The 26,415-nt window shown below is 36.1% G+C and overlaps 2 protein-coding genes and 1 pseudogene across 2 annotated transcripts in view; 1 reads left to right on the forward strand and 2 right to left on the reverse strand.

Moving 5' to 3' along the window:
• Positions 1-15,581, forward strand: part of LOC148941738 (uncharacterized) — a 39,243-nt gene extending 23,662 nt beyond the window's left edge. Inside the window, exons 2-5 of the mRNA XM_089104245.1 lie at positions 5,118-5,283; positions 6,441-6,486; positions 12,721-12,873; positions 15,402-15,581. Coding sequence (XP_088960371.1) covers positions 5,118-5,283; positions 6,441-6,486; positions 12,721-12,873; positions 15,402-15,581 — 545 coding nt within the window. The remainder of the gene's footprint in view (positions 1-5,117; positions 5,284-6,440; positions 6,487-12,720; positions 12,874-15,401) is intronic.
• A 1,955-nt stretch (positions 15,582-17,536) lies between these two features.
• On the reverse strand, positions 17,537-18,454 carry LOC148941739 (protein CFDP2-like). Its single transcript, XM_089104246.1, has one exon. It carries the CDS (start codon positions 18,452-18,454, stop codon positions 17,537-17,539), a length of 918 nt encoding a protein of 305 aa, XP_088960372.1.
• Positions 18,455-21,670: 3,216 nt separating this feature from the next.
• Positions 21,671-23,782, reverse strand: LOC148941740 (uncharacterized; annotated as a pseudogene).
• Between the last annotated feature and the right edge of the window lie 2,633 nt (positions 23,783-26,415).

The following is a 26,415-nucleotide window of genomic DNA, read 5'->3' on the forward strand; positions in this document are numbered from 1 at the left end:
CGAGTGGAAAGAAACAGGCTAAACAAGCTAAGGCAGAAAGAAGTGGGAGGAGCTTTTTGTTCACGATGACCAGAAATGATCTGCGATAAGCTTACTGGTATATTCATAAACAGGCTAAACAAGCTAAGGCAGAAAGAAGTGGGAGGAGCTTTTTGTTCACGATGACCAGAAATGATCTGCGATAAGCTTACTGTCTATAAACTGTGCCCTAGCCAAACCACATGGCCAACTGCAAATTTACCATGAAATATCGCTAAGGACTGCGCCATTAGTAATATTATGATTTAAGGCGGAGTGTCAATCACGCCCCCCGCAGAAAGCGAGAAAATAAAATATGTAATTATATGAATGTAACCTTCTTTCCTTGGGTTATCTCAGAATCCATTACCTGTTATAGTATGTAGAAATCAGATCCTTGGGAGCACTACCTCGGAGGCATACGAACTAATTACCTGTCGTGTGACTAGATACAGACATGTAAAGTAAAATAAACAAAAATAGAAAAGCAATAGATTTATTGTAACTTACATTTAGGTGTACAGCAATGCTCACTTCAATTGACGACAAACAGGAGCAGAGATAATAATATTGACTGAATTGCAATGCCTGAGTGCCGAAATAATTCTGCTCATAATAATCTTCCAAAAAGCACTTTTACCCCACTATCAAACGTAGTTTTTTGTCCTGCGCTCTAAAAACTGGCTCACAATTGGCCCAAGTGGCCCAAGGATGCGAACCCTTCGTTCAATAAATTTTTTTAAATACATCTGATGATTCAAACGTTCACGCGGCTCTTATAATTTAAACTTCCTGAGAAACATTGTGTGAAGTCTTTTTATTCCCCACTATCTTAGCGAAATCCAAAACTGGATAGCGCCGTTCTTTGTCTGAGGCTAAAATGCAATTTTTCTCTTTGCTGATTAAGGACTTTTCTTTTTTTGAAACTAGATTTAAACTTAATTAGAGGAAGTCGGAATTATCTTTAGAAACAAGGAACTTTATTTTTTTGTATTTTAAATATATCATATTTTACTCACGGTACGGAAGTGCCCAAAATGGCACTCGTTCACTCGAGTTCACAAGTTCACTCGTTTTAGGATTTATTTATTCATTTACATTAATATATATTTTATGTTTGTTTGCATTAATTGTTTATTTAATTTCTGTCCGTTTGAAGTTTCATTTATACTTTAATAGCAAACTATTTTTTTCCGTTTTAAGCTAGATTTTCTTATTTAATCCAAGCATATATTTGCTTTAAGATCTATTTATTTATTTGTATTATTAATTGTTGTATGTTTTTCGCTATGATTGTTTATTTAATTTCTGTTCGTTTTGTGTTTCATTTATTCTTTAATAGTAATTTCTAGTCGTTTTGAGTTTGAATTTTAACATGTATTTGTATCTCCCGAGTTTAAGTTTAAAATGGCCTTTACTTTTCTTTGAAAAACTTATTTTTCGGAATTTTTTTTTAATTAATTTTTGTTCGTTTTTGATTCCAAAAAGTTTCAAATTTTATGGCATGGGGGGGGGGTGCTTACTGTCCGATTATTCTTGACTTTAAAAGACGGATCTAGAGCTTTCAATTTAAATCGAATGAGGCTTTTTTCAAAGTCTATACAATTACCTCTTTGATAAAACCTTATATATGACAATAGACAGCTTGCATAAATTGTTGACAGCGATTGACAATAATGAAGGGATTGAAAAAATAGTTCCAATAAGGGGGTTTAGACCATTTCACTTGCTGACAAAAAGGGATCACGACTGTTTGGAATTGACCTTAATAGGAATTTGTGTGCCAAAGCAAATTTGCATCTATCACAGAGTATGTATTTTAACCTTATAATTGGATAATTATAATTGATTTCCAATGTGTTCTTCCCATACAAAACCCATTCCCATAAGTGATAAGCCCCCCTGAATAATTTATGCTTCATGGCGTAACTTAAAACGCCTACCCCCGTGCCCTGATGGGCTGTGTTAACACCGGAGTTTTTTGTTATCAGAACTTCGAACTATTTTAACAAAAATGTCTATGTCAAAATTTTTATCTGATGCATTTAGGGCGTGGAGGAGGGAGAGGGGCTAGTTGCCCTTGAATCTCTTTTGAAACTTATAAAGTGAACAAGAACTTTCAATTTTCAATCAAATGAACCCTCTCTAAAGTTTTTACGAGCATCCCTTCCATAAGAAATAATATGAAAGATTCGGAGAATCCTTAAATTACATCCCTTGCCCTGAGGGCTTTGGGGGAGTTGTAATCCTCAAAGACCTAATTTCAGAACTTAAAACTACGTTGAATAAAATGGCTGTCTTAAAATTTCGATTGGACGTTTTAGGGGAAAAGGTGGGCGTGAGAGGGGGGTTAGTTGCCCTCAGTTCACTTTCGACTATAAAAAAGGGCACTAGCCCTCGGAAATTCCAATCGAATGAGCCTTTTTGAAGTTTCTACGACACCGCCTTCTAAAAAAACCTTGTATGCCCCCAGGGCATAGCTTAAAACCCTTGCTCTGAGGGAGGTGGGGGATTGTCCTCCTCAAAAACATATTTTCTATCTGGAAATTAACTACGCTGAACAAAATGGCTATCTCCAAATTTGGATTGGTTGTGTGGGGGGGACGGAGGGGCGTGGGGGGGGGCTAGTGTCCCTCCAATCACTTTCGACTATTAGAAAGGGCACTAGCCCTTTGAATTTCCGATTGATTGTGCCTGTTTTGAAGTTTCTACGACAACGCCTTCTATAAAAACCTTATATGCCCCCCGGGCATAACTTAAAACCCTTGCCCTGAGGGTTTTGGGGGAGTGTCCTCCTCAAAAACATATTTTATATCTGGAAATCAATTACGCTGAACAAAATAGATATATCAAACTGTTGATTGGATGTGTTTGGGGAAATGAGGGGCGTGGGGGGGGGATAATTGACCTGAAATCACTTTCGACTATTAAAAAGGGCACTATCCCTTTGAAATTTCCAATCGACTGAGATTTTTTTGAAGTTTCTACGACAAGGACTTCTATAAAAACCTTATATACCCCCAGGGCATATCTTAAAACCCTTGCCCTGGAGGTTCTGGGGGAGTGTCCTCCTCAAAAACATATTTTCTATCTGGAAGTCAACTACGCTGAACAAATTGGCTATCTCAAAATTCTGATTGGATGTGTTTGGGGAAATGATGGGCGTGGGGGTGGGGTAGGGTGGGGGGGCAAGTTGCACTCCAATCACTTTCGACTATTAAAAAGGGCACTAGACCTTTAATTTCCAATCGAATGAGCCTGTTTTGAAATTTCTACGACAACGAGTTCTATAAAAACCTTATATGCCCCCAGGGCATAACTTAAAACCCTTGTCTTGAGGGTTGTGGGGGAGTGTCCTCCTCAAAAATATATTTTCTATCTGGAAATCAACTACGCTGAACAAAATGGCTATCTGAAAATTTTGATTGGATGCATTTGGGGAAATGATGGGCGTGGGGGGGACGGATGGGGGCTAGTTACACTCCAATCACTCTCGACTATTAAAAAGGGCAGTAGCCCTTTAATTTCCAATTGAATGAGCATGTTTGAAGTTTCTACAACAAAGCCTTCTAAAAAAACATTATATGCCCCAAGGGCATAACTTAAAACCCTTGCCCTGAGGGTTGTAGGGGAGTATCCTCCTCAAAAATATACTTTCTATCTGGAAATCAACTAAACTGAACACAATGGCTATCTCAAAATTTTGATTGGAGGTGTTTGGGGAACTGATGGGCGGGGGGGGGCTAGTTGCCCTCCAATTACTTTCGACTATTAAAAAGGGCACTAGCCCTTTAATTTCCAATCGAATGAGCCTGTTTTGAAGTTTCTACGACAACACCTTCTATAAAAACCTTATATGCCCCCAGGGCATAACTTAAAACCCTTGCCCTGAAGGTTGTGGGGGAGTGTCCTCCTCAAAAATATATTTTCTATTTGGAAATCAACTGCGCTGAACAAATTCACTATCTGAAAATTTTGATTGGATGCGTTTGGGGAATTGATGGGCGGGGGGGGGAGGGGGGCTAGTTACTTTCCAATCACTTTCGACTTTAAAAAGGGCACTAGCTCTTTAATTTCCAATCGAATGAGCCTGTTTTGAAGTTTCTACTACAACGCCATCTATAAAAACCTTATATGCCCCCAGGGCATAACTTTACAACCCTTCCCCTGAGGGTTGTGGAGGAGTATCCTCCTCAAAAACATGTTTTCTATCTGAAAATCAGCTACTCTGAACAAAGTGGCTATCTCAAAAGTTTGATTGGATGTGTTTGGGGGAAGGATGGGCGTGGGGGGAGGGGGCTAGTTGCCCTCTAATCATTTCCGACTATTGAAAAAGGCACCAGAGCTCTCGATTTCCAATCGAATGAACCCTCTTTGAAGCTTCTTTGACGACCCCTTCCATATGAAGTGCCTCTGAGAAAAAAATAATAAAACCTTGGGGCCGTATGGCCTTTACTATAGGCAACGCTACAGCGTTGCTTCTGACAAAGATCTCATAAAGTTTCTGAACTTATGAAATATATTACATTGCCTTTTGCTTTAAATGCTGCTTGCTTGATCTTCTGAATAAGCTATGGAAAAGTCTGTAGTACACCAGATTAAGATCTTGCAAATCCTGCAAGGAAATAAATTGACCTTGTGATTTTAACATACTTTTGTCAAAATATTGTGTCTCTAAGGCAAGAGGTATTAAAGTGAGATATATAATCTATAATACACAAATTGTAGTCAAGACCCATTGTGGGGTCAGTAAATCATCCGCATTAAGTCAATTTCTTTAACTCACGGACAAGGTTTAAATTCATATTGTTCTCAATAGTTGTGAAATATAGAATGCAATTTTTGCAGAAAACTGGAAACATGCTACCATTGTTGCATGATTTTATTCAATAAAACTGTTATACTTTCTTTTATTTGTTAGCTTCATCTATGTGTAATAATTACTTTATTATACTACCTTTCTTGTTGATTTTCTAGTGGAATGGTGTAAATCCACATGGAACTACCTGCGGAATCAGTTTATAAACTGATTCAGTTTCTAAGCTTCATCTATGTTAAATAATTCCTTTATTATACTACCTTTCTTGTTTATTTTCAAGTGGAAGGGTGTAAATCCACATGGACCTATCTGTGGAATCAGTTTATAAAAAAACTAAATGCAAAGAATTCCAAAAGAAGTGGAGATGGTGGTGACGATCTTGATTTTCAAAAATGGCTTCATTTCAGGGCAATGCAGTTTCTAAGGAAATATCATAATCCTCGAAAGTAAGTTTTACAGTAAGTTTGGTATTTTCTACAGCATATTTTAGTCTTGTTCATAATTTACTGTAACATCTTTGTTCTTGTTTTTTTGTTCTTTGCTATATTAAATTTATGGGTCAAATAAGAGCTAAATGTCTGAGAGAAAGCAACTAAGAAAAGATGGAAGGGAATTTAGTTGCCCTCTAGTGATTTTACAGTACCTCCTCAACATGTCCTGAAACTTTCAAATTAATACCCTTAGTTGTTCTTTGTGTATTGCAGATATACGTTTTCAATAAACTTGATAATTAAGCGTCTTTTAACCCTTTTTTTCGGAGGGGGGGATTGCGACCTCAGAGGAATAGTTATTTGACCTTTGGACTATTAGAACAAAAAGATTATCTCAAAATTTTGAGACATCTTTGATGAAAAAAAGGCATGGGAGGTGGACTGGTTGCTATCAAATCATTTTTAACTTTTAAAAACAGCACACTAATTTTGATTTCCGATTGCATGTGCCCCCTCTAAATTCTATGACCACCTCTTTCATATGAATTGGCTCTGAAGTACAAAATTACTAAACATTTTTTCTGATAAATGTATTTCCTATTTAGTATATGTATTTGATCAACCCTCTCCAAATAGTACCAGCAGTAGACATAATTTTTGCAATTTTAACTCAAGAATATCAAAAGGTAAAATGTTAATGCTAACAAGTCAAACATTATACTTTTCAACCAAAGTTTGGTTCCCAATGTATTTTAATCTAGTCTTGATGGCTTATAAGAAAAGAGCAATATGTAGTATTGGTGACTTAAAACAGCTATAAAGCTATTTGTCTTTAATTTTCAGTGTTGTATGTTCATTGCCTATGGCAGAATGTTTGGTCACCTCCAAGCTTTTTCTCGTGTCACCTTTTTGTGTAATTTCTTGGCAAAAGAAACAAAACAATTTTTAAAAATCCATTTCTGGACTACTTACCAAGAAATTTTTGAGTCATAGCTATCAGCTGATTGTGAGTGTACCATTAGAATTTATTTTTGCATGTCAGTAGTAATACATTCCCCTAATAAAAAAGGAAAATTTCTATGATCATGCAGGCTTCCTTAAACACGTACTGTGCAAACAAACTAAATGATACTTCATTCAACTGTATATTATTCATAAGTTTTATTTTGCAGGACGTCAGGAAATACGGAAAACGAAGAAGAAACCATCACCATACAGCTAAGGGGTTTTTCGCCGTCCAAAAAAAAATATTGAATCAAGATTGTTGATCAACAAAGTGTTTCTGCGCTTTTTGTGGATCGATCTTTTCATCAGCAAAGCGTTTCCGCGGTCCAACAAAAACCTGTTGATCAACTATTGCTGGTCAAACCGACTCGCAAAAGTAAAAGCTGGTGGTCAGTTTTGCTGGCGAAATTTGGCGGTCAAATTCAAATCGGAAGCCATGCAATCAGAGAGAGGCTGCTATTTTTCATCATTTAATTATGATGAGAAGACAGCACTGATGTCACATAGTAAGTAATTTGGATTTTTAACATATAAAGCTGATGTTAGTAAGTAACTTAACATCGTTATCATCATACACCAAACTCTATAGGCCTAATTTATAAGACAAATTATGAAGATTTTGAGACTTTGTGCAGGGATGACAATGGAACTGTGATTTTCAAAGACATTAAAATAATTTGTGTAAAAAAATTGATTAGCCTATTAAATTTCAAGAATTAGCATAGTGTTCTCTGCCAGGCCTTCCTACAAAAGCTTGATTATCCAAATTTCTAGAGGGGTAAGGTCTTCAGGTTTTGTTCTAGGGAGCGTCTAGTAAAATTTCTGCAACTATTGAGCAGTGGCTAGCCTATTCAAGGATTATGGTAGCCTAGCCTAATTTGGTGAATTGTTGGTAAATATTAAGCAGTTCATATTATTGACTTACAAATAAAGTAAATATTCCACTAGATGCCATTTGTTATGCTCCTTCCGTAAATAATAATTGATGTTCTTGTAAATTCAGTTTTAAGTCTTTTTTGGACTGATCAAAATGATAATTGATTTCTGTGATTTTTGGTTTAAAAGGAATAAAGACATTGGTTTCATACTTACTTTTTCAGTATAAATCCATTTTGTTAAAGTTATACTTCTAGCAAGTAATGATTTGTCTCAATTAAGTCGGCTATCATAATTTGGTGAATTGTTGGTAAATAATAAGAAGTTCATATAATTGAAAAAAAAATAAATTAAATATACAACGAGAAGCCATTTGTTATGCTCCTTCTTAATATAATAATTTACTTTATTTTAAATTAAGTTTTAAGAAATGTTTTAAAACTTCAATATGATAATTTATTTATTTTTTTTATTTATTAAAAATAATAAAAAGATTTATTTCTAAATTAACTTTTCAGTATAAATCCATTGTTTTTAAGTTATACTTTTGGCAACCAATGATTTGTCTCAATTAATTTGGATAAAAAATTCAAAACAATTTCTTCATTTTTAAATCTACCATGGTTCTTCTATCAGCTTTGATTTTTTTTACATATAGGTGAAACAGCATTTTTTAAGTGGCCTAACAGAATAAGATGAAAATATGGCAGATTTTTTTTGATTTTTTTTTTTTATTCAACTTGATCCTGACAAATCAATGTTTTTGAATTATACAACTGTAACAAAAGGGATTTATAATGAAATAGTAAGTTTGAAACAAATGTTATAATAACCCATTTTTATTTCAAAGAAATATAGAATGAAGTTATTATTTTCAATGATCATAAAAGGGCATGAAATTGAATTCGTAAGAAAATCAGTTACTGCATTCAGAAAGAGTATAAAAATGTATTTAAAAATCTACTGTGGCAGAGGCAATCTTGCAAATGAACACAGATGCTAATAAGCATCACAAGCAATGTATTTTGCAACAGGACAAAGCATTGAAAAAAAACACTGTACTTGAATTGATTCAAAAGATCATTTAAAAATTTTAATTAGTTATTTTATTTTTTTATTACTGAACATAAAGAAGAAATCAACTTAAGTAGATTAAATAATATCTGAACAGGGAATAGTAAACAACCACAGCAAAGGAATTTTAATTGATTTTTTTTTTATTATATTCCCTGGACTGCAAAAACAAAATCTAACTGTTACTGTTAGTATTAGAAAATAAAATCTTACTGTTAGTGTGCTGTTACTGTTAAAGTAAAAAGGACGGCAAAAACAAAATCTTAATGTTGTTGTTAAAGTAACAAGGACAGTGAGAACAAAATCTCACTGTTGCTGTACTAGTACTGAAATGTACTGTTACTATTAAAGTACCAAGGACAGCAAAATCAAAATCTTACAGTTAATGATAGTGTGCTGTTACTAATAAAGTCACAAAGACAGTGAGAACGAAATCTCACTGTTACTGTACTATTACACTATACTGTACTGTACTGAGGTTTCTTCTGGTTTAAGTCATTTTAGCAAGATTCTAAGCCAACCCTGGACATATTGCTGTCACAAATGATTTTGCTAAAACATAAATTTTCTTTTTTATTATTTCAAGACCAGACTATCACAAAGCTAAACATTCACAGTGTTTGATTGTATCTTAAGTAAATAAAATCAATGATGGATTTTTGTTGATACATTTATTAAAATTCATTTATATAAATTAAATATATATCTTATGTGGTCGTAGTGGACATGGCAGCACCTGAAATTTGTGTAGTTATTTTTTTCAATATTTTCTTTTTTCAAATAATTTTTGTTATATGGTAAAACTTGTCGTCCTGGCTAAGTGGTTGGCACTCTGGGTTTGGAATCCTTTGTACAAGGGGCATAGGTTTGATTCCTGGCACTGCTAGTTTATTTGGTTTGGGATAGGGATCCGGGATATGGCTCTGTAAGCCCAGCCAAACTCCATGATACAGTGGAAAATCTAATCCCCAGAGAGGGTCCTAAAAGGGGGTTAGGATTGTATTTGAAGTTTTTTACAAGTTTTTAATTTAACAACAAAAATATATATGTTACTCTATGGAAGAAAGTACTTTGATTTGTGTATCTGGGTAATGAATTTAAAGATAATAGATTATTTAACTAAACTACTCTTTATGTTTCAGGGCTGAGAGTAATTCCAGCGGTTTGAAATAAATCCAAAATTATGGTGGACCAATAGCCTCTTCAACTTAATCAAAATAATTTTATTTTCAATTTTGCTTACTATATACGGTATGTCACTCTTTATCAATGACTAGGATGGTACCTTTGCTTAATATTAAATTGCACTTCATATGAATGTATGCCATTGATTCTACAGTACATTTAAAAAATTGCTGGTTCACTCCTAGCGTCTCTACTTTAGTTTTATTACATTTCTAAAACAAATAAACCATCTTGAATTTACTTAATATTCCAATTAGATAAGTGTATCGACACAAAATGTTGTGAAATCACTTGATATTTTAATATTTGTGACAAAAATTTATGAAAAAACTTTAATCTCACATCTTGATCAATCTGCTTCTTTTAGCTCGTCCAGCAGAATAGGAATAGTAAGCATCTCCAGAGCCACTCACTGACAGGCCATCACTTCTAATGTCAGACTCCTGATTGAGAGTATCTTCACGCTCTCCAACCTCAAAAAGTGAAGAATCATTTTGCTGAATACAGAACTAGTGCAGGCAGCTTGCTGTTACAACAATCTGGACAGAACGGTCTACATGGGAATATATAACTCGTAGCCTTCTCCATATGTTTAGGTGGTCTCTAAAGGTATTTTCAACCACAACACGGGTTTTTAAAAGTTTTGTATTTAACCGCCTTTTTTGAGGAGTATTTGCCTCTGTTTCTTTAAAGGCTGGGACTAACCATGTAAATGGAGGAAAAGCACTATCACCGAGAATGTGATGATCCTAAGAGGGAAAGAGAAATAGCTTGTTCTGTGTTGCTTTCAAATATTAACCTGAGTTTTTTAGAACTCTATAATCATGAGCACTTCCAGGAAATCCAGTGTGAATATAGGAAAATTCTCTTTTTGGTAAGTAAACTGCTAAAAGTATGATGGAATAGAATGATTTCCTATTGAAATAAGGTACTTGCTGTGCATCTGGTGCAACAATTCTTATACGACACCCATCAATTGTTCTTATGATTCCTGGAAATCCACTTCTTGCAGCAAATGCAGAAATCACCCTGTCCATCTCAGCTTGAACTGGCCATTTGATGAACTGTTTTCCTCCTTTCTGAAAATATGTTATGACTGACTGGATAATGAACCAGTCACATTTCATAGACCGATTGAATTTATCACTTATCAGTCGGAGTGAACAAGCATGATTAACAAGGTACGATAAAGGGATGTATTACATTTCTCTGGATTCAACTTGTTTTGATTCCTCCGCAGTAGTTCTGTACAGGCAAGTTTATATAGTCTATCAGGCATTCAAAGGTTTTTTTATCCATTCTGAAATGTTTTCTAAAGTTCTCATTGGAGTATTTTGGTATGACATCACTAATATAGTTTTGCTGCCTGTGATGTGTTTCTAAGCCACAGAAGCAGAAGTTCATAGACAAAGTTCATAAAATTTCACTATCACTGTCATCTGATGAACCTTCTAGAAGCTCAGTGACAAGTGTAATTATAGCTGGAAGGATTGATTCCATGGTTTGACGTAAAAAAAAAAGTTTATATATATATATATATATATATATATATATATATATATATATATATATATATATATATATATATATATATATATATATATATATATATATATATATATATATATATATATATATATATATATATATATATATATATATATATATATATATATATATATATATATATATATATATATATATATATATATATATATATATATATATATATATATATATATATATATATATATATATATATATATATATATATATATATATATATATATATATATATATATAATTTGATGTTAACCAGATAGGGGAACAGGGTTCCTAATGTGCTACTGGTTCAGATAAACATTTCAAAATGGGCTGGATTATTTGAATTACTTAAAGCAGGCCTGAAATAAACATGAATAACTTTGCTTTAACCTGGACATGTTTTTTAGTTAGAGGGGCTTTTGTTTGTTGGTGTAATTATTTTATCACTGCTGCTGAAAATATTAATAGAGTGCTGGACCTGGACATTCCCATTGGTCAATGCATTCTTACTGGCTGCTGGTGATCCACTGCTCATGAGAACCGGTTTCCTAGGGTAAGTGTAAAAGACAATGATAGCTGATAACAACATATTGTTTATTTTTCAGAGCTTTTGGATCTAAATGCAACCATCATCATTTATATTCTGCAGATATAACCCTGATCCTGTCTGACCTGCCTTTAGAAATTGGCCAAATTGTGAGGGAGGTTAAAGCCTCATTTCAGTTGCTTATGTAAATAGTCTCGTCAGTGTATTTCTGTTCGAGGTAAAGGTGCAAATTAGTTCCCCCGTAGTGTAGGGTGCAGAGGCCCAACCAATAAAACCAGGATATACAGTAAGAAGTAATTTGTTTATATCCTGCTTTTACTGGACAGTAAATGTGCAACTTTACAGCCCAATTGACTGAATAACAGTAAGAAATATGTCATTTTTATCAGGGGGAACGAATCTGCACCCTGTTTGATCTATTTGCAACCACAGTGCAACTGTGAAGGGAGAACAGTCATGTTCGGAACTTGATCACCAGTCAAGTTTCATAGTAGTTTGCTTGATGGGCTTAGTCTGTTTGGTTTAAGTATAGACACAACCAAAGCTATACCTAAATTGAACCCAAATAATTCCTGAAAAGACTGAAAATTATGACAAAAGTGAGACAAGACTGATGCTAATTGAATGAGGCTCAAGTCTGGGTTAATTCATGCAAACAAAGAAAACAAGATGATTCAGGAAAAGGGGAGGTGCAATAATGTATTATCATAGTATGAGTAAGCTGTATATTTTCTTCTCAAATAGGCTATACCTATCTTCCAAGAATTAAGGAAGCCCTTATTGTGTTACCTAATCCACCTTAGTAGACATTACTTCATAATATGGGTATTTCTGGGAATATTATAAAAAAAAAACATTCACACCAAATGCAACAACCATAAATAAAACTGATCAGAGAGAATTTAGGAGTTTTATCTTATAAAGAATTGGCAATGCCAAAAGTAGAAGGAATTACAATTGATACGTCGTCAAATTAAGGTCCTTTCTGCTTCTTCTTGAGCATCAGGATCTTCTCCTCTTGATTTATGACTTCCTTACAATTGATACAGGAGTCGTGTTTGTCATAATTTGAAATTTCTGCTTAGTATTTGATCCAAACTGCCGTTTCCGCGATTTTCGGCTTCACCAAAACTGTCGATCAGCAAAAAGTGTTTCCGCGATGCAGCAAAATTTTGCCATTCGCAATCTTGACTCGCAAAAGGGACCGCGGAAACACCCCTCTATCTGATGGTGATGTTACTCCAAGCCCGCCTGATTTGAATTTGGAAGAAGCTGATTTTGGATCCTCCTTTACTTCCTCCTCTCTTACTGTTTCAACAGCATCAAATACCTACATTTTTCAGAATAATCTAGCTACTTCAAAATTTTCAAAGGTATTTGAAGGTGACTCCATTGCTAACTCCCCTTATAAAAAAGCCGTATACTTCTACCGGACTTTGAATCCTCTACTTCCACCTTTTTTAGTGTCCCAACTGCATCAAAGCCCAATCCTATTTGTCAACCAAAAATGCCTCATTCCCGCACAATCTCGATACAAAATTCTTCACCCACCACGCAATACCCCGCTGCACCACATACTTTTTTAGAGCCCGAGTCATCTCCAAATCCCTTGTATTCAACATCCATTATACAAAATAAACAGGATTCTGTTAAGTCTTCAAATTTTCCAGCCAGTCATTCATACCCTCTCCCACACACCAGCCATAGTACCAGAATACTCCAACATTTAATGTTTTTGAACCCTCAAATTCACCTTCAGCAGCTCTTACACCTCTATCTGGTCAAAAAAAAACAACTAAGAAAAGAGGGCATCCAGTTGAGTCAATAGAGACACCAGTAGAGGATACCATAAAAGCATTCTTGGAGAATAGAGCAAGGAGGAAGATTAATTCGGACAATTCTACAAATTATGGATTTTGCTGCACCTCAGCCCAAGATTTAGATAAATTGCCTGTTCTAAATCAAAGCCGAATTCAAAAGGAAATATTAAAATTAATTGAAAAAGAATTTTCTTCTTTTGATTTCAACAAATCAGTTGTCATTATTAAACCTTTTATTTTATCTCTAGTCTATAATTTTGTCTTAATTTTTATTATTAAACATTTTTATCTGATCTCTGGTCTCCAATTTTATTCCTTTAGAATTCAAGGTGCTGTAAATTTCTTCCCTGGGCTGTTGGGATTAAACAGAATAGAAAATAGATTATCATATATATGAAACATTGAATGCAAATATTTTGCTATATAAACATCCTGGATAATTGAAAATCACAGAACATCCTGGTTATCAGGCATGAATAGACCTGAAATTGAGTTGATTGGCAAAAAATATTTTTGCTTTGATGTCTTTGGTGCTTCACAAGTTTTCAAACTTTAAGGTAAAGAACAGTAATTTAGGTAAAACTTTAAGGTAAAGCACAGTAATTTAAATTTTCACAGAGGTAGCAAACACTGCAGGAACTCTTAGAATAAGAATATCTAATTATCTTTTTCAATGGAAAATGTGACGTTCGATGTAGTAGCACAATTATAAACTAGAAGATGAAACAAGTTTTTAAAATAAATTGAATACAATAATGATTTTTTTAAAATTTGAAATTTTATAGATTTGTAATAGTTAATAAAACTATTAAAAAAAACCGTGTCTTCAAAAAGCAGATGAAAACTTGGGGAGATATATACACTATTTTCTTAAATACTTGTGTATGGAAAAGATTACTTTTACCAAAAAAGAAAACAATTAAAATAAATGCCATTATTAACTTTAGCATTTGATTAAAACTAAAGTTTAAAAGCTGGTACGCGAAAAACACACATCAAGTCAAAGATTAAGCATATATGAGGCTAGTAAACTAGGAGCCAGTTATTCTCTTAGTACAATTTTATTCTGATCGAGTAAATATTTAAAATAAAACTCCAATCTTAATTTAGATGAAGTTTTCAAGTATGCTGAAGGAAATTGGACATTTAAAGCTTCAATTAAGAAAGATTTAAAATATTTAGTTCTCTTGCAGGATCTATTTTTGGTACAGCTGATTCTAAATTAGAGCAATTCTATAAAAAATGGTCTACAAATAAAAAAAATCTCTTGAACATACTTTTATCTTAATCAAGTGTCTATATTTAAATTAAAACTTAAGTCTTATTTGTTGATGAAGCTTTTAAGTACTTTGAAGGAATTAAAAAATTGACATTTAAATATACAAGCAAAAAACCTTGGAAATGTTAATTTTTCTTGCAAGATCTAATTTTTGTAAAGCTGACTTGAAATTAAATCAGTTGTCCCAAAAATTGTCACAATTAGTCAAAATAAAAATCCTTAAAAGAGAAGGATTTTATTTCATCTAAACATTTTGCCACTAAAAAAGACAATTTTCTACAGAAAGATTTTGCCAGGGAAAATCCACCCTTCTAGCTCGTGACAAACGATAATTAAAAACTCTATGCTGTGTGGTTAGGGTTGAATATCTTGGGTATGGTTGCATAAGGTTTTTTTGGAGAGGAAAAGCCTCATCTCCAACAAAAGCGAAAGGAAAATGGTTCTCTGAGTTTGACAGACATAAGGGGTCTGGAACTGGAAGGGTGGCATTACGGAAAGCAGTATCAAAACTAGATCTTGCGAAATAGTACTATCGATTTTTTCCCATTGCACCTACATCTATATAAATAAACTTGTGACGGGCATCTGTAACAGCCACCAAAACAATACTATAAAACTCGTGAAAATTATAGAAGTCAGATCCAGAGTTAGCTGGGCACTGGATTTGACAGTGCTTCCCATCAATTGCTAAACCTTACTTACTTACTTACTGAACTCCCATCCGGCCGGATTGGCCGACTCGGGGTTTCTCCTCTGACTGAACTATGGCAAAGCTTCTTATACGATTCCCTGTTCGCTGCAGTCCGAAGGAGTACCGACAGGGGATGGCTGGGAAAGTTTTCCCTCCAGCGCATGGGAGGTCGTCCTTTTGGACGGGAGGCATCAATCCTTTCTTCAAACGCAATTTTTGGAAGTTGGGTTGGGGACATCCGCTGAACGTGGCCTAACCATCGAAGCTGTTGAAGCTGGATGGTCTGCATGATGGTCTGGGAATAGTTGAGCGAAGACCGTTCGTTTGATATTCGGTCACGGTAGGTGATACCAGCAAGCTTCCTGAGGAATTTTGTTTCAAAGGCCGCCAACCCGCGTTTGTCTTATGCTTTTAAGGTCCATGTCTCTGCTCCGTACGTTGCTACTGGAACCACAAGAGCTCGAAAAAGGCGTATTTTTAGTTTCAGCGACAGATGTTTGTTTTTCCCGATCGATCGTAATGACTTGAAGCTTGCTGAGGCAAGGGCCAGGCGTCGTTTAATTTCTTTTGAGGAGTCGTTTGTGGACGTCAGCTCACTTCCTAGGTAAATGAAATTGTCAACCCACGCGATATCTTACCCCTGGATCATAATTTTGCTGGGTTGAAGGCCTGTATCTGTATGCCGCGTTACCTTCATGGCTTTTGTCTTGTTAGCATTGATTTTCTTCCCAAAGGAACTAGCTGCATGATCAATATCGTTAGCGCTTGATTGCAGTTCCTCTAGTTGTTCGTTTTGGCGATTAACGTCATCGGCGTATGCAAGCAAGTCAATGAGGTGTCCACTCATGAGTGCTCCCGTGTCATTGGGCACCAGTGCCAGTACAGAATTCAGGAATAGGCAGAGCAGAGTGGGGAAGAGTAGGCATCCTTGAAGCACTCCTGGAGAGGTTGAGAATTCTTCAGTTAAGCCTTCGCTTGTCTTCACCATGCTTCTCGTCTTCTCGTACATGCTCTTGACAATGTCAATAATGTCAGTGGGAATACCGTAGTGTGCCAGGATGTGCCATAGGCCATCTCGCCAAATTAGATCGAAAGCTTGTTTGAAATCGATAAACAGCAGGTATAGCTCTTCCCCGAATTCCAGGTATCTTTCCATAATTTGTCTGATCACAAAAATTTGGTCTATGGTGGATCGGTTTTGACGGAAGCCAGCTTGATATTCAGGGATTACTTGTCTTGTCAGGTTTCTGATCCGATCAAGGAGAATTTTCGTAAGGATTTTAGGTGGTTGGCAAGTAAGCGATATGGGTCTGTAGTTTTCGCAGTTACTTTTAGATCCTTTCTTGTGCAAGGGCACTATGACATATTTCGACCAAGACTCGGGGAAGTATTTTATTTCCCATACAGCTGTTACTATTTTGTGGTACAGATCAACGACGATATCAGATTCCACTTTTAGCAGTTCTGCCTGTATACCGTCTATTCCGGCTGCCTTATTTTACTTGAGAGATTTGAGTGCGGCTTCTACTTCTGACCTTAAGGGTGGTGGGGGTGGTTCCTCATCTCTGTGTGCTGGGAACTTTCGAAGCACTTCAGGATCTGGGTTTACTGTGAGATTAAGCTTTTCCTGGAAGTGTTCTTTCCAGCGATATCGAATTCCGGCACAAGTAGTGATTTTGTGTCCATTTTTATCTAAGAGAGGCACTTCGCTTCTTTGCGGTTCGTCAGCTCTCTAGCACGTTTGAACATGAGGTGTGAGTTACCCCTACGGGAGCCCTCCTCACACTGCCGACATTTTTCAGTAATCATGTCTTTTAGTGCTTGGCGGGTTTTCTTCTCAATTTGACGTTTAAGGTTTTTGAATCTATCCTTGCTTTCTCGATCTTGCTTGTTTTGGAGAGTTCGTTTCTCGGTACACATATCAATAATCTCCTGGGTAATCCATGGCTTGTCTTCTTCAGATTTACGGCCGAGGACGAGCTCAGCTGTCTCGCATACGGCCAGGCTGCTTTGCGAAACAAGTAGATCGATGTCGGCTGGACTCAGCAGATCAGATGTTTCTTTCAAGGTCTTTGACAGTCGTTCGTTGAGCTGCATTCTGTACTCTTGTCTCGTCTTAAGGTCTTTAAGGGCTTCTATCCGGAATCTTGGAACTTTTTGTTTCGGCTTGACAACGGCCTTTAATCTTAGGCGAAGCGATGACATGAGGAGATTTTGATCACTATCAAAGTCCCCACCTCCTAGCGTCACTGTGTCTGTGAATGAAGATTTCCACCGGCTGGATACCCGCTGGATACCCGGGATTCCACCGGCCAATAATCTATCATGTTGGCAGTCCTTCCATCGGGGGACCACCACGTGACTTTTCTCTTTTGTCTGTGCTTGAACATTGTGTTTGTGATAAAAAGCTCGTTATCTCGGCAGAATTCAGTGAGTCGTTCTCCTCTGCCATTGATCTGTCCGATCCCGAACTTGCCCATGACATCTTTGTTTCTGCTATTGTCACTCCCCACAATGGCATTGAAGTCCCCAAGGACTAACACGATGTCTTTCTTCGGAATGGTGTCGACAAGGCTCTGGAGCTGAGAGTAGAAATCTTCTGACTCTTCGTCCGACCTTGATGAATCTGGAGCACAGACCTGTACCACGGAAAGGTTTTTGAACTTGCTTTTGAGTCGGATCATCATTAATCTCTCCGAGACAGACACCACTGATAGAAGAGATTTCCTTGCTGCTTTTGTCAGCAAAAAGCCGACTCCTTGTCTGTGTGTTCCGTCTTGTCTTCCAGAAAGCAGAAGGGTTGCGTCTCCTATCTGTTCTTCGCTGATACCTGGTAGATGAGTTTCTGAGAGGCCGATGATGTCCCAATTGTAGCGGTTTGCTTCACGGAGGAGCATGTCTTTCTTTCCTGGTTTCGAAAGTTTCCGAAGATTTAACGTGCCGATTCTGGTGGTGATTTTTGTAGATAAAACCGGTCTAGCGTCCGTTTGTGACGGACTTGTCAAACGTTGCCTTGATTCGTTTCCAACGCTGTTGGCTGTCAATACATCGATTGCCCCGGATGTGGTAGCTTGTCCGTCGGTTTCTCCGGACGCGGTAGCTTGTCCGTCGGTTTCCCCGGACGCGGTAGCCCTATTTCGTGTTCTTATTGATTGCCTAGTCATAATTCATAAAGAGGAAAAGTTTCTTGGCTAGCTTTTGAAGCAACGGCAAGCCAATCCTCTCTGCTTCTAGCCGGGACCGTTGACACCCTCGAGTGTGTCTTCCGCTCTTCGCAGTTGTCCTCGCTGGGAGGATCATCCCACTCGGCATCACGGCGTCACCAAGCAATTTATCCCATTACTGGGGGTGAGTTTAACGTCTTCGGGACATATCCACGCACCGGTGGGCCCAGCAAGATCGCTATCAGAGGGGCTCACCTCCTCCTCTGTCCGTATTTATATCCCCCAGACAAGGGTGCACCGGCTATTTAAGACCCCCAGAGACTGGGTCCCCCCTTGGTCCGCGCCCTCTTATTTAATATTCGAGGGTATCCTCCATATTTGAAGGATGTTCCCCTATCCACCACCTGGGGACGCGCCTGAGTTGCTTGGGGGAAGCACTTGAGAAGTTACTTAGGAATCTCAGGAAACCCTGTGTCTACAATCGCTTTGGTCATTTTTCTGAATGAAAGGTCGTTTCTATTGGCTATTGTCTTGTTCGTATACTTCAAAATTAGTTGCATGTATGGTGACCCTAGGTCGAACTACTTGTTTGCCAGTACTTCCTTGTACTTGGGTACTTATTTGCTCGACATAATTCGATATTCTAAAATTCCATATCAACCAAAATTGAATATTTAATTTTAAATGGAAAGTAAAGTAACTTCAGGTCGAGGTTGAACTACTTGTTTACCAGCGCCACCTTGTACTTGGTTATTTTCCGCTCGAACGTAATTCGATTCTCCAAAGCTCAACACTAATTTAAAATTATTTACTTTTCCATGAAACTACCTTTTTCCCTTCTTTATTAGTATTAGTTGTGACCTTCACTTGAGTTGGCCAACAGTCCATGCGGGACAAGGGGTGCATCATTGCTCAACTCTCAAGGTTATAGCGTTGATTAGTTTATAGGGAATGATACAAAGTACGAAAAGAAAAAAAACAACAAAAATGACGAAGTTTTCCTATGCAGTTGGTAGGAATATAAATACATATTAGTTCAACCAAATATGTATAGTTGTTGTTTGTTATTGTACAATTGTTTTCTGAACTTTTAGTTATCAACAAGTATTGTTAATACAGAGGTTGACCAATATTGGAAAGTACGACTTGTTCCTTCATTGTTTTTACTTGTCCGAAGTTTGTAACCAGTCCAATTATCACAACCCAGTTATTATATCTAATTAAATAATTTAATTAGATATAAACTTTTTAACAAAAACTTATTTCAGAAAAACTTATTAACAAAAAAAACAACAAAAAAAAAACCTCTAAACCTTTTCAGTACACTTACAGACGCCTTTCTTTTATAATATTAAAAAAAATAATTTTAGTCATAATGGAGAATTAGAAAATGTATAGAGATTATTATATGGTAATTTATTATTATACTTGATGACCACATATTTTTTACTTTTACTTTACTGATTATTAAAGAAATATGCGCCACGAGTAGAGATTATCTTAGTCCTTCATGTTTATTTATGGTTACCCTTTGTGCGCGTGGTTGCGTGTGTGATTCTACCAATTTTCTAGAATTGGCCTTAGATTTCCTTTTAAGTGTTCGAATTTTTTTACTGTTCGGACTTTTCCTTTAACTTTCCCTATTATATAATCATTGTCTTTGATAATTGCTTGAAATGTGACTTTGGTTCCTTTTTCTGGATAATTCTGATAGTACATTAGATATTTTAATAAGTTTCTTGGAAGGGGCAATTTTTTTACCTGTGTCACGTCCGATGTACTTTTGTTGCATCGAATCATGTGTGTTCGATTTTTTTCTCGACATAGACACAATAAGGTAGTTCCTTCATCTCCCTTAGAGAGGGGTCTAAATATCAGTTCGAGGGTTACCACATCTTTTTCGTCGGTTGGATTTTGGTCTCTCTTTTCCTCAATTTTTATTACATGGTTATTTTTTATTTCAAAAGGGAAGTTACTTCTGGATTGAGACAAGTTAAAGACCATGAACTTTAGGATATTATAGCCATGGAGTCTTATGAAGTGATGATTTATTGGGTCCCCTGATGGTGGTGTCCCAAGGTAATCGGCCTTGATTCTTTGGAAGAAACATTGAACCGTATTCACATCAAATGGGCCTTCTTGCCACAAGGACACGGCTTGATTCATTAGTATCTGGATCAAGTCGAAGTGCCAGAAGTAAAATTTTCAAACTTTGTTCGGCCTTAATGTTATGTAGGGTACTAACTTTCGAATTATTTGGTAAAGCATGAATTTGAGTATTGACTTTTGGTAACGTGAATTTCTTGGTTCTGACTTACTGAGAATTCTGAATGTCCTGATGGCCTTTTTATTTTGATGATTTTGGGTAGTTCATTAATGTCGTCATGTTTATAATAAAGTCCATGAAATCATGTAGATTTTTACGGTACCAATCCTGTGCTTTGTTTTATAAATATATTTTCATCTCCTCGTGGAGTAGGATCATACTTAAAATATTATGGTCTAATCTTGTTATTAGATACCGAATATTTTCGGTTAAGTGAGTTGTTGTTCGGGCCCCAGAGTTGAGTAGGGTCCTTATAGCGTGGGGGTTATTTACTTGGATGGCCAGATCCAAGAGATAAATTTTGGGAGGGGTTTCTGTAAGGTTTAGAAAGACTTCTCCACTCATATAACATGCAGCTTCATTTGTTATGTCATATGTGTTTGTATCGCACATTTCTCCTATAGTGTAAAACACTTTTGTACTAAACCCATTCGGGAGTCCCTTTTTAAATTTATTTTTTCGTCCTATGGAAGAATTGTTGACCAAAAACGTATGCAGCTCCATCTCACCTGGCGAGATAAATCCACCAAACAGACTTGCCCAAGTTTGGTCTTCAAACTCCGCCATTAATGGATTTTACTTTTTTTTTTAATTATAACTTAAAGGTAAATAAAATATTTACAGGTACACTGTAAAAGATGATTTAATAATTGTTAGTTTTAGCAATTTATCACTTTACTTTAATTAGTGTGTTATTTAATTAAAAATTTAACTTTTATTAGTATGTTATTTAATGAAAAATTTTACTCACAATTTCACTTGTTTGAATAACTAATCGAGTTATTCAATGATAGGGATTACTTTCAATACTTTGTTCCTGAAAGTGTTGTGAAATATAATCGGAGGGTATTACAAGTTGACATAAAATTAAATTAATACAGTAGATTCGTTTATATATTTAATTTTTCAGGTTTCTTAATTACTCTACCCGATTTGGTTATAATCTCCTTGGTTGTTTGGGGCTTATCCTTTTTTGGTTTGGCTAAAGATATTATGTCAAATTTTTTATATTATTTCTTTAGGAACGTTTGAGCTTTTAGTTTTGCCGTTTTTCCGTGCGATGCCACCGAATTTGGTTTTAGTTTTTCTGCATTCCTAAACTTCTCCTGGTCCGACTCGCTTTCAGACTCTGAAGAACTCGACGATTCAGCGCCAGAATTTGTAAGGGAGGACTCTAGGGATTTAGGTGTGGAGCCGGCCTTTCCTTCAAAAATTTCCTCGCCTCTTGATGTTGTAGGCTTATCAATTAACTCCTTATGATGCACTTCTACTTCTGGCAAGTTAAACAACTTTTGTGAACTTTGTGATGAATCGAATGTTTTTGTGGGGTTACGCCATTGCTTGAAAGCAAAGTCTTCAGGGGGATGTGGCATCTGTTGTATCATAGTCTCCTTCCAAGATGTCCAATCCTTTGGTTTGGCCTTGGATACCGTTATATCATGATAGTGCAATTTGAGTATCCTTGTTTCGGGATTCACCGTAGATGTCCTTTGCCTTGTTTTCATCGGGTAATTTATTAAGTCCATTGCTTCACGCAAAGTCTTTACTTGTGGTTTGCTGGCGTATTCCAATCTTTGATCACCGGGAGTATCAATAGCTTTATTTAGCTAAGCATACAGTGATACAGGTGGCTCTATGGGCGTTGTTGAGGGCACCATATCATTTGGAAATCGTTTGGGGGGATGGGGAGTTGAGATTCTATCGGGAAATAATTGAGACTTAGGATAAATTGTATAGTCTAGTTCTTCTGAACTCTCCGTAGAGGATGAATCGCTTTTTCTATGTTTTGGGACAGTTGGAATTTTATTTTTTGGGTAACCATAATTGTCATTGTTAAGAATTCATTGAAATCCTCGTCTTCGCTATCGTTTTCAAAGTATCCTTGTTTGAAATTAAAGGGTTTCAATTCGCCTAATCTCGAGCGTTGGGGTTTATTTTCGTCATCTGAGGAATCAGACGTCGTGGGTTGTGGGGCCCATGCTTCCGGAAATTTTGCTCTTTTTATACGACTGATATGAGTTTTATAGGTTTTTCCCGTATTTGGGCTAGAGATCTTAAAAGTTATTTTATTGTCATATTTCTTTATAATTCTGTAAGGGCCGGAGTACCGATCCGTGAGTTTCTTGCCCTCTGCTTTCATTTCATTTTTCAAGTAAACAAAATCTCCTACTATGAAATTTAAGTCTCCCTTAATGTTTGGCATGTATTTAACTTCCTGCTTTATTTTGGATTTATCTATTTCTTGCTTAAAAATTTTATAAGTTTTTCTTATTCTGTTAATAAATTCTTGCTTGTAATCCTCGGAATCATTATAGTATTGTCTTGACTCGATAATTTCATCATAGGGAATTCAAAAGTCACGACCAAAAAGTATCTAGCAAGGGTGAGAATGCCGTTTTGATCACGTTAGTTAAGTAAGGTAAGGTCTCATGCCAATCTCTTCTATCATCTTTTGTATAAATTCCTAGAATGTTTGAAAATAATTTGTGTCTATTTTCAATTTTCCCATTGGCTTGAGGGTGGTATGGGGTTGTTACTAATTTGTTAGTGTGGAAAAAGCTCATTAAATCTTTAGTCACTTTTCAGACAAAATTACTCCTGTTATCACTTAGCACTGTATTTGGTATTCCGAAATACAAAGAATTTAGCAAGGGCTTTACTCGTGGTATAGGAACTTTGATTTTTCAACGCTTTAGCGAAAGTGAAACCAGAAAAATGGTCAATGACTGATAAGATGCAAGTGTGACCTTTATTGGATGTGGGCAAGCCGCCGCTGGTGCCATACAGATCAAATGAAATTATGTCAAACGGAAATCTTGCTATAGGGGTCCTTCCCATGGGTGGATTAGAGTATACTAGGGGATTTTTTCTCATATTGCAAGTATCACAACTGTTTATGAACTCCTTAAGTTTAGTCAGAGCTGATGGGACAAAAGTATTGTTTTAGTTTATGAAAAGTCTTACTGATTCCTAGGTGTCCGGCCATATCTGAATGGAAGCATTCACATGCGGGGACTTCTAGATTTTGGGGTAAAACTGAAATTATTGAAATTTGGTTTCTCTTATTCTCATTGGTTATTATCCTAGATAATATTTTTTCATCCAGATCATAATAATAGATATCTATCTCTTTTTTGAATGCTTTTAAGTTATTGGGTAGTTCTTTATTATATAGGATATATTTAGTTAGGGCAGTACATGTTTAATTTTTACTTTGGCTTTCTTTTACATTGGCTAAGGACAGAGGACCTTACTCGTTTTTTGATTTGTTGGCGATACTTGTTCCTTACTTTTTACTTTTTAGGGTGCCTTTCGAGTTTATTGCATTGACTTCTTCAATTTCATTTTTAAGGAGTTATCCTCCGGGAATCTACTTAGGTAGTCACAGGGGGCGTTTCGCTTTCCCTTGAGGTATTCAAATTCATAATCCATATCTTGTATTTTCAGCATCCATCGAGCGAGGATTCCTGTCGGTTTTTTAAAACTCTGTAGATATTGTAAGGTCTTATGATCGCAGCATAATTTGAATTTCCTACCCACCAAATAATGTCTAAATTTATCTAAGTGATGAATTATTGACAATAACTCAAGCTGGGTGGCTGAATAATTTCTTTCCCCTGGGGTGAGGGTACGACAAGCATATGCTTTTACTTTTTCTTCCTTGTCAATTTCTTCCCCGTTAAATATTTGAGAGAGAATGGCTCCTATTCCCTTTGTTGATGCATCTGTAGTAACTACGAATTGTCCTGTTTGGAAATCTGATAATGACAAGATGGGCTCTGAAGCCGTCGGCAATACACAAAATTATGGCAACCATTTGTTCGGGAGAACAAATTTTAGCACCAGTGGTGTACAAGGTTATAGGCAGGGAAGATTGCGCCCACCATTACCTTACAATGCGTACCAACAGAATTTGTATAACCCTCCCCCAATAGACAAAATATTTATCGATTGGAAAACCCAAATATTCGTCAAAGCCAATATAGTGCAAGAATGGTATATACAAATCCCGAAAACTTACCGACGGGACCTGCAAATTTTTCAAGAAAGCGAAGTGAACGTATATTGCCAATGCCGTCGGCGTCAGCACCCGGCACTATCGCAAGAAATCCAAACTACCGTAATAATACATGGCAAAATCGGCAAACAAATGTAAATCATTTGGCTAGAGATTCCTTGGGCATATCTGAATCTCTATTGCAAACACCGACGTATGAAATAAATCCGGAGGGAAACGTGTTAGGCCCCTCAGAAGAACAAATTGGACCCAGAAGGGGCCCAGAATACTTTATAGGTCCAACCCAATAATAGTACCGTCCTTTAGTGATAGTAATAATAAATTACCTATATTTAATGATTTTTGTGTGGCAAATGTTTACTTTAAGGCACTAATTGACTCTGGTGCAACAGTTAATATCATAAACTCATGCGTATTTAATAAGTTGCCTCCGCATATTACGCGACAGAAGAATTTTAATAATTCAAATTTAACTAGTGTAACAGGGCATAAACTGGATGCAAAAGGTTCTATTCACCTAGACCTAAAAAGGGATAATAGAATTTTTCCGACAAACTTTATAATATGCAACAATTTTCCGTATGAAGCCATTATACGTGCTAATCTCTTAAGGTCGAATAAGGTATTATTAGACAGAGCGAACGAAAGGCTTGTATACCCGGAAAATACCCCTTCCCCTACTCTATAAGATTGTAACAGAGGTTATGAAGAGAGTGTAACAGTAAATAAAATTTCTGGCGGTATAATGTCACAATCTTTTGAACCTTATATCTCGTTACAAAGAGGACGTGGCATAACCAGAAATTCGCTTTCTTATTCTGAGCGATATCGGAAAAGTGAAGTAAATTTAAATAATAAATGGGATGAATCTGCAAAAATTAAAATAGAGATATGCGACGGTATAGGTCGAACGAAATCAAGAAAATAGTGGAATTGTGAAAAAAAAATAGTAAAACCCAATGTAACTCCGTAAGATGCCGCAATGACGCAGCATAAAGCCAGTATGAATCTAATATACAATAATAGTGAAGAAAAATATCACGGGTTCACGATACGGAAAACAAAATCCCTCCCAAAACGATGCAATGAATTCAAATATCACACATGATTGAACCAGTGGATAGCAAATCCGAAATATGGCTTGCGATTCAGTCGAATGGAATTCCTGAAAATCTGTTATGCGAAGAACAGATTATATCTTACGAAAAAGGAGACGGTTTTATTTGGGTAACTAATAACGATGAAAGTGATACAATTACGATAAAAAAAGGGGACATGTTTAGTTATAATCCAAAATATCTCGGAAAATGACTTCGATAAGTGGGAGAATTCCAAAAGAAACACAGTCAACAGCATTAATACCTCAAAAGACAAGTACCCCCTAACCAAATCACAATTTTTAAACAAATTTAATATGGATCATATTATTGACTTGAAACTCAAGAAAAATTATGCTATTTTTTATGTATTTTCAAATTTTTGTTTTCCGAATCTTAAGTTGAAATCGTACTGATACCTTTCTTTTAAAATTAATTTTAAACGACCGGTAATCCCGTCGCGAAACAGCCATATCGTATACCGTATAAGCATAAAGAGTGGTTGAAAAATAAAATCCAC

This window comes from Artemia sp. Qi Xiang Cuo, chromosome 18 (assembly GCF_049724085.1).
Source record: "Artemia sp. Qi Xiang Cuo chromosome 18, ASM4972408v1, whole genome shotgun sequence".
In the NCBI taxonomy this organism is placed as follows: domain Eukaryota; kingdom Metazoa; phylum Arthropoda; class Branchiopoda; order Anostraca; family Artemiidae; genus Artemia; species Artemia sp. Qi Xiang Cuo.

Coding starts and splice junctions, on each gene's coding strand:
- LOC148941739 (XM_089104246.1), bottom strand. CDS start 18,454: ATGACTAGGCAATCAATAAGAACACGAAATAGGGCTACCGCGTCCGGG.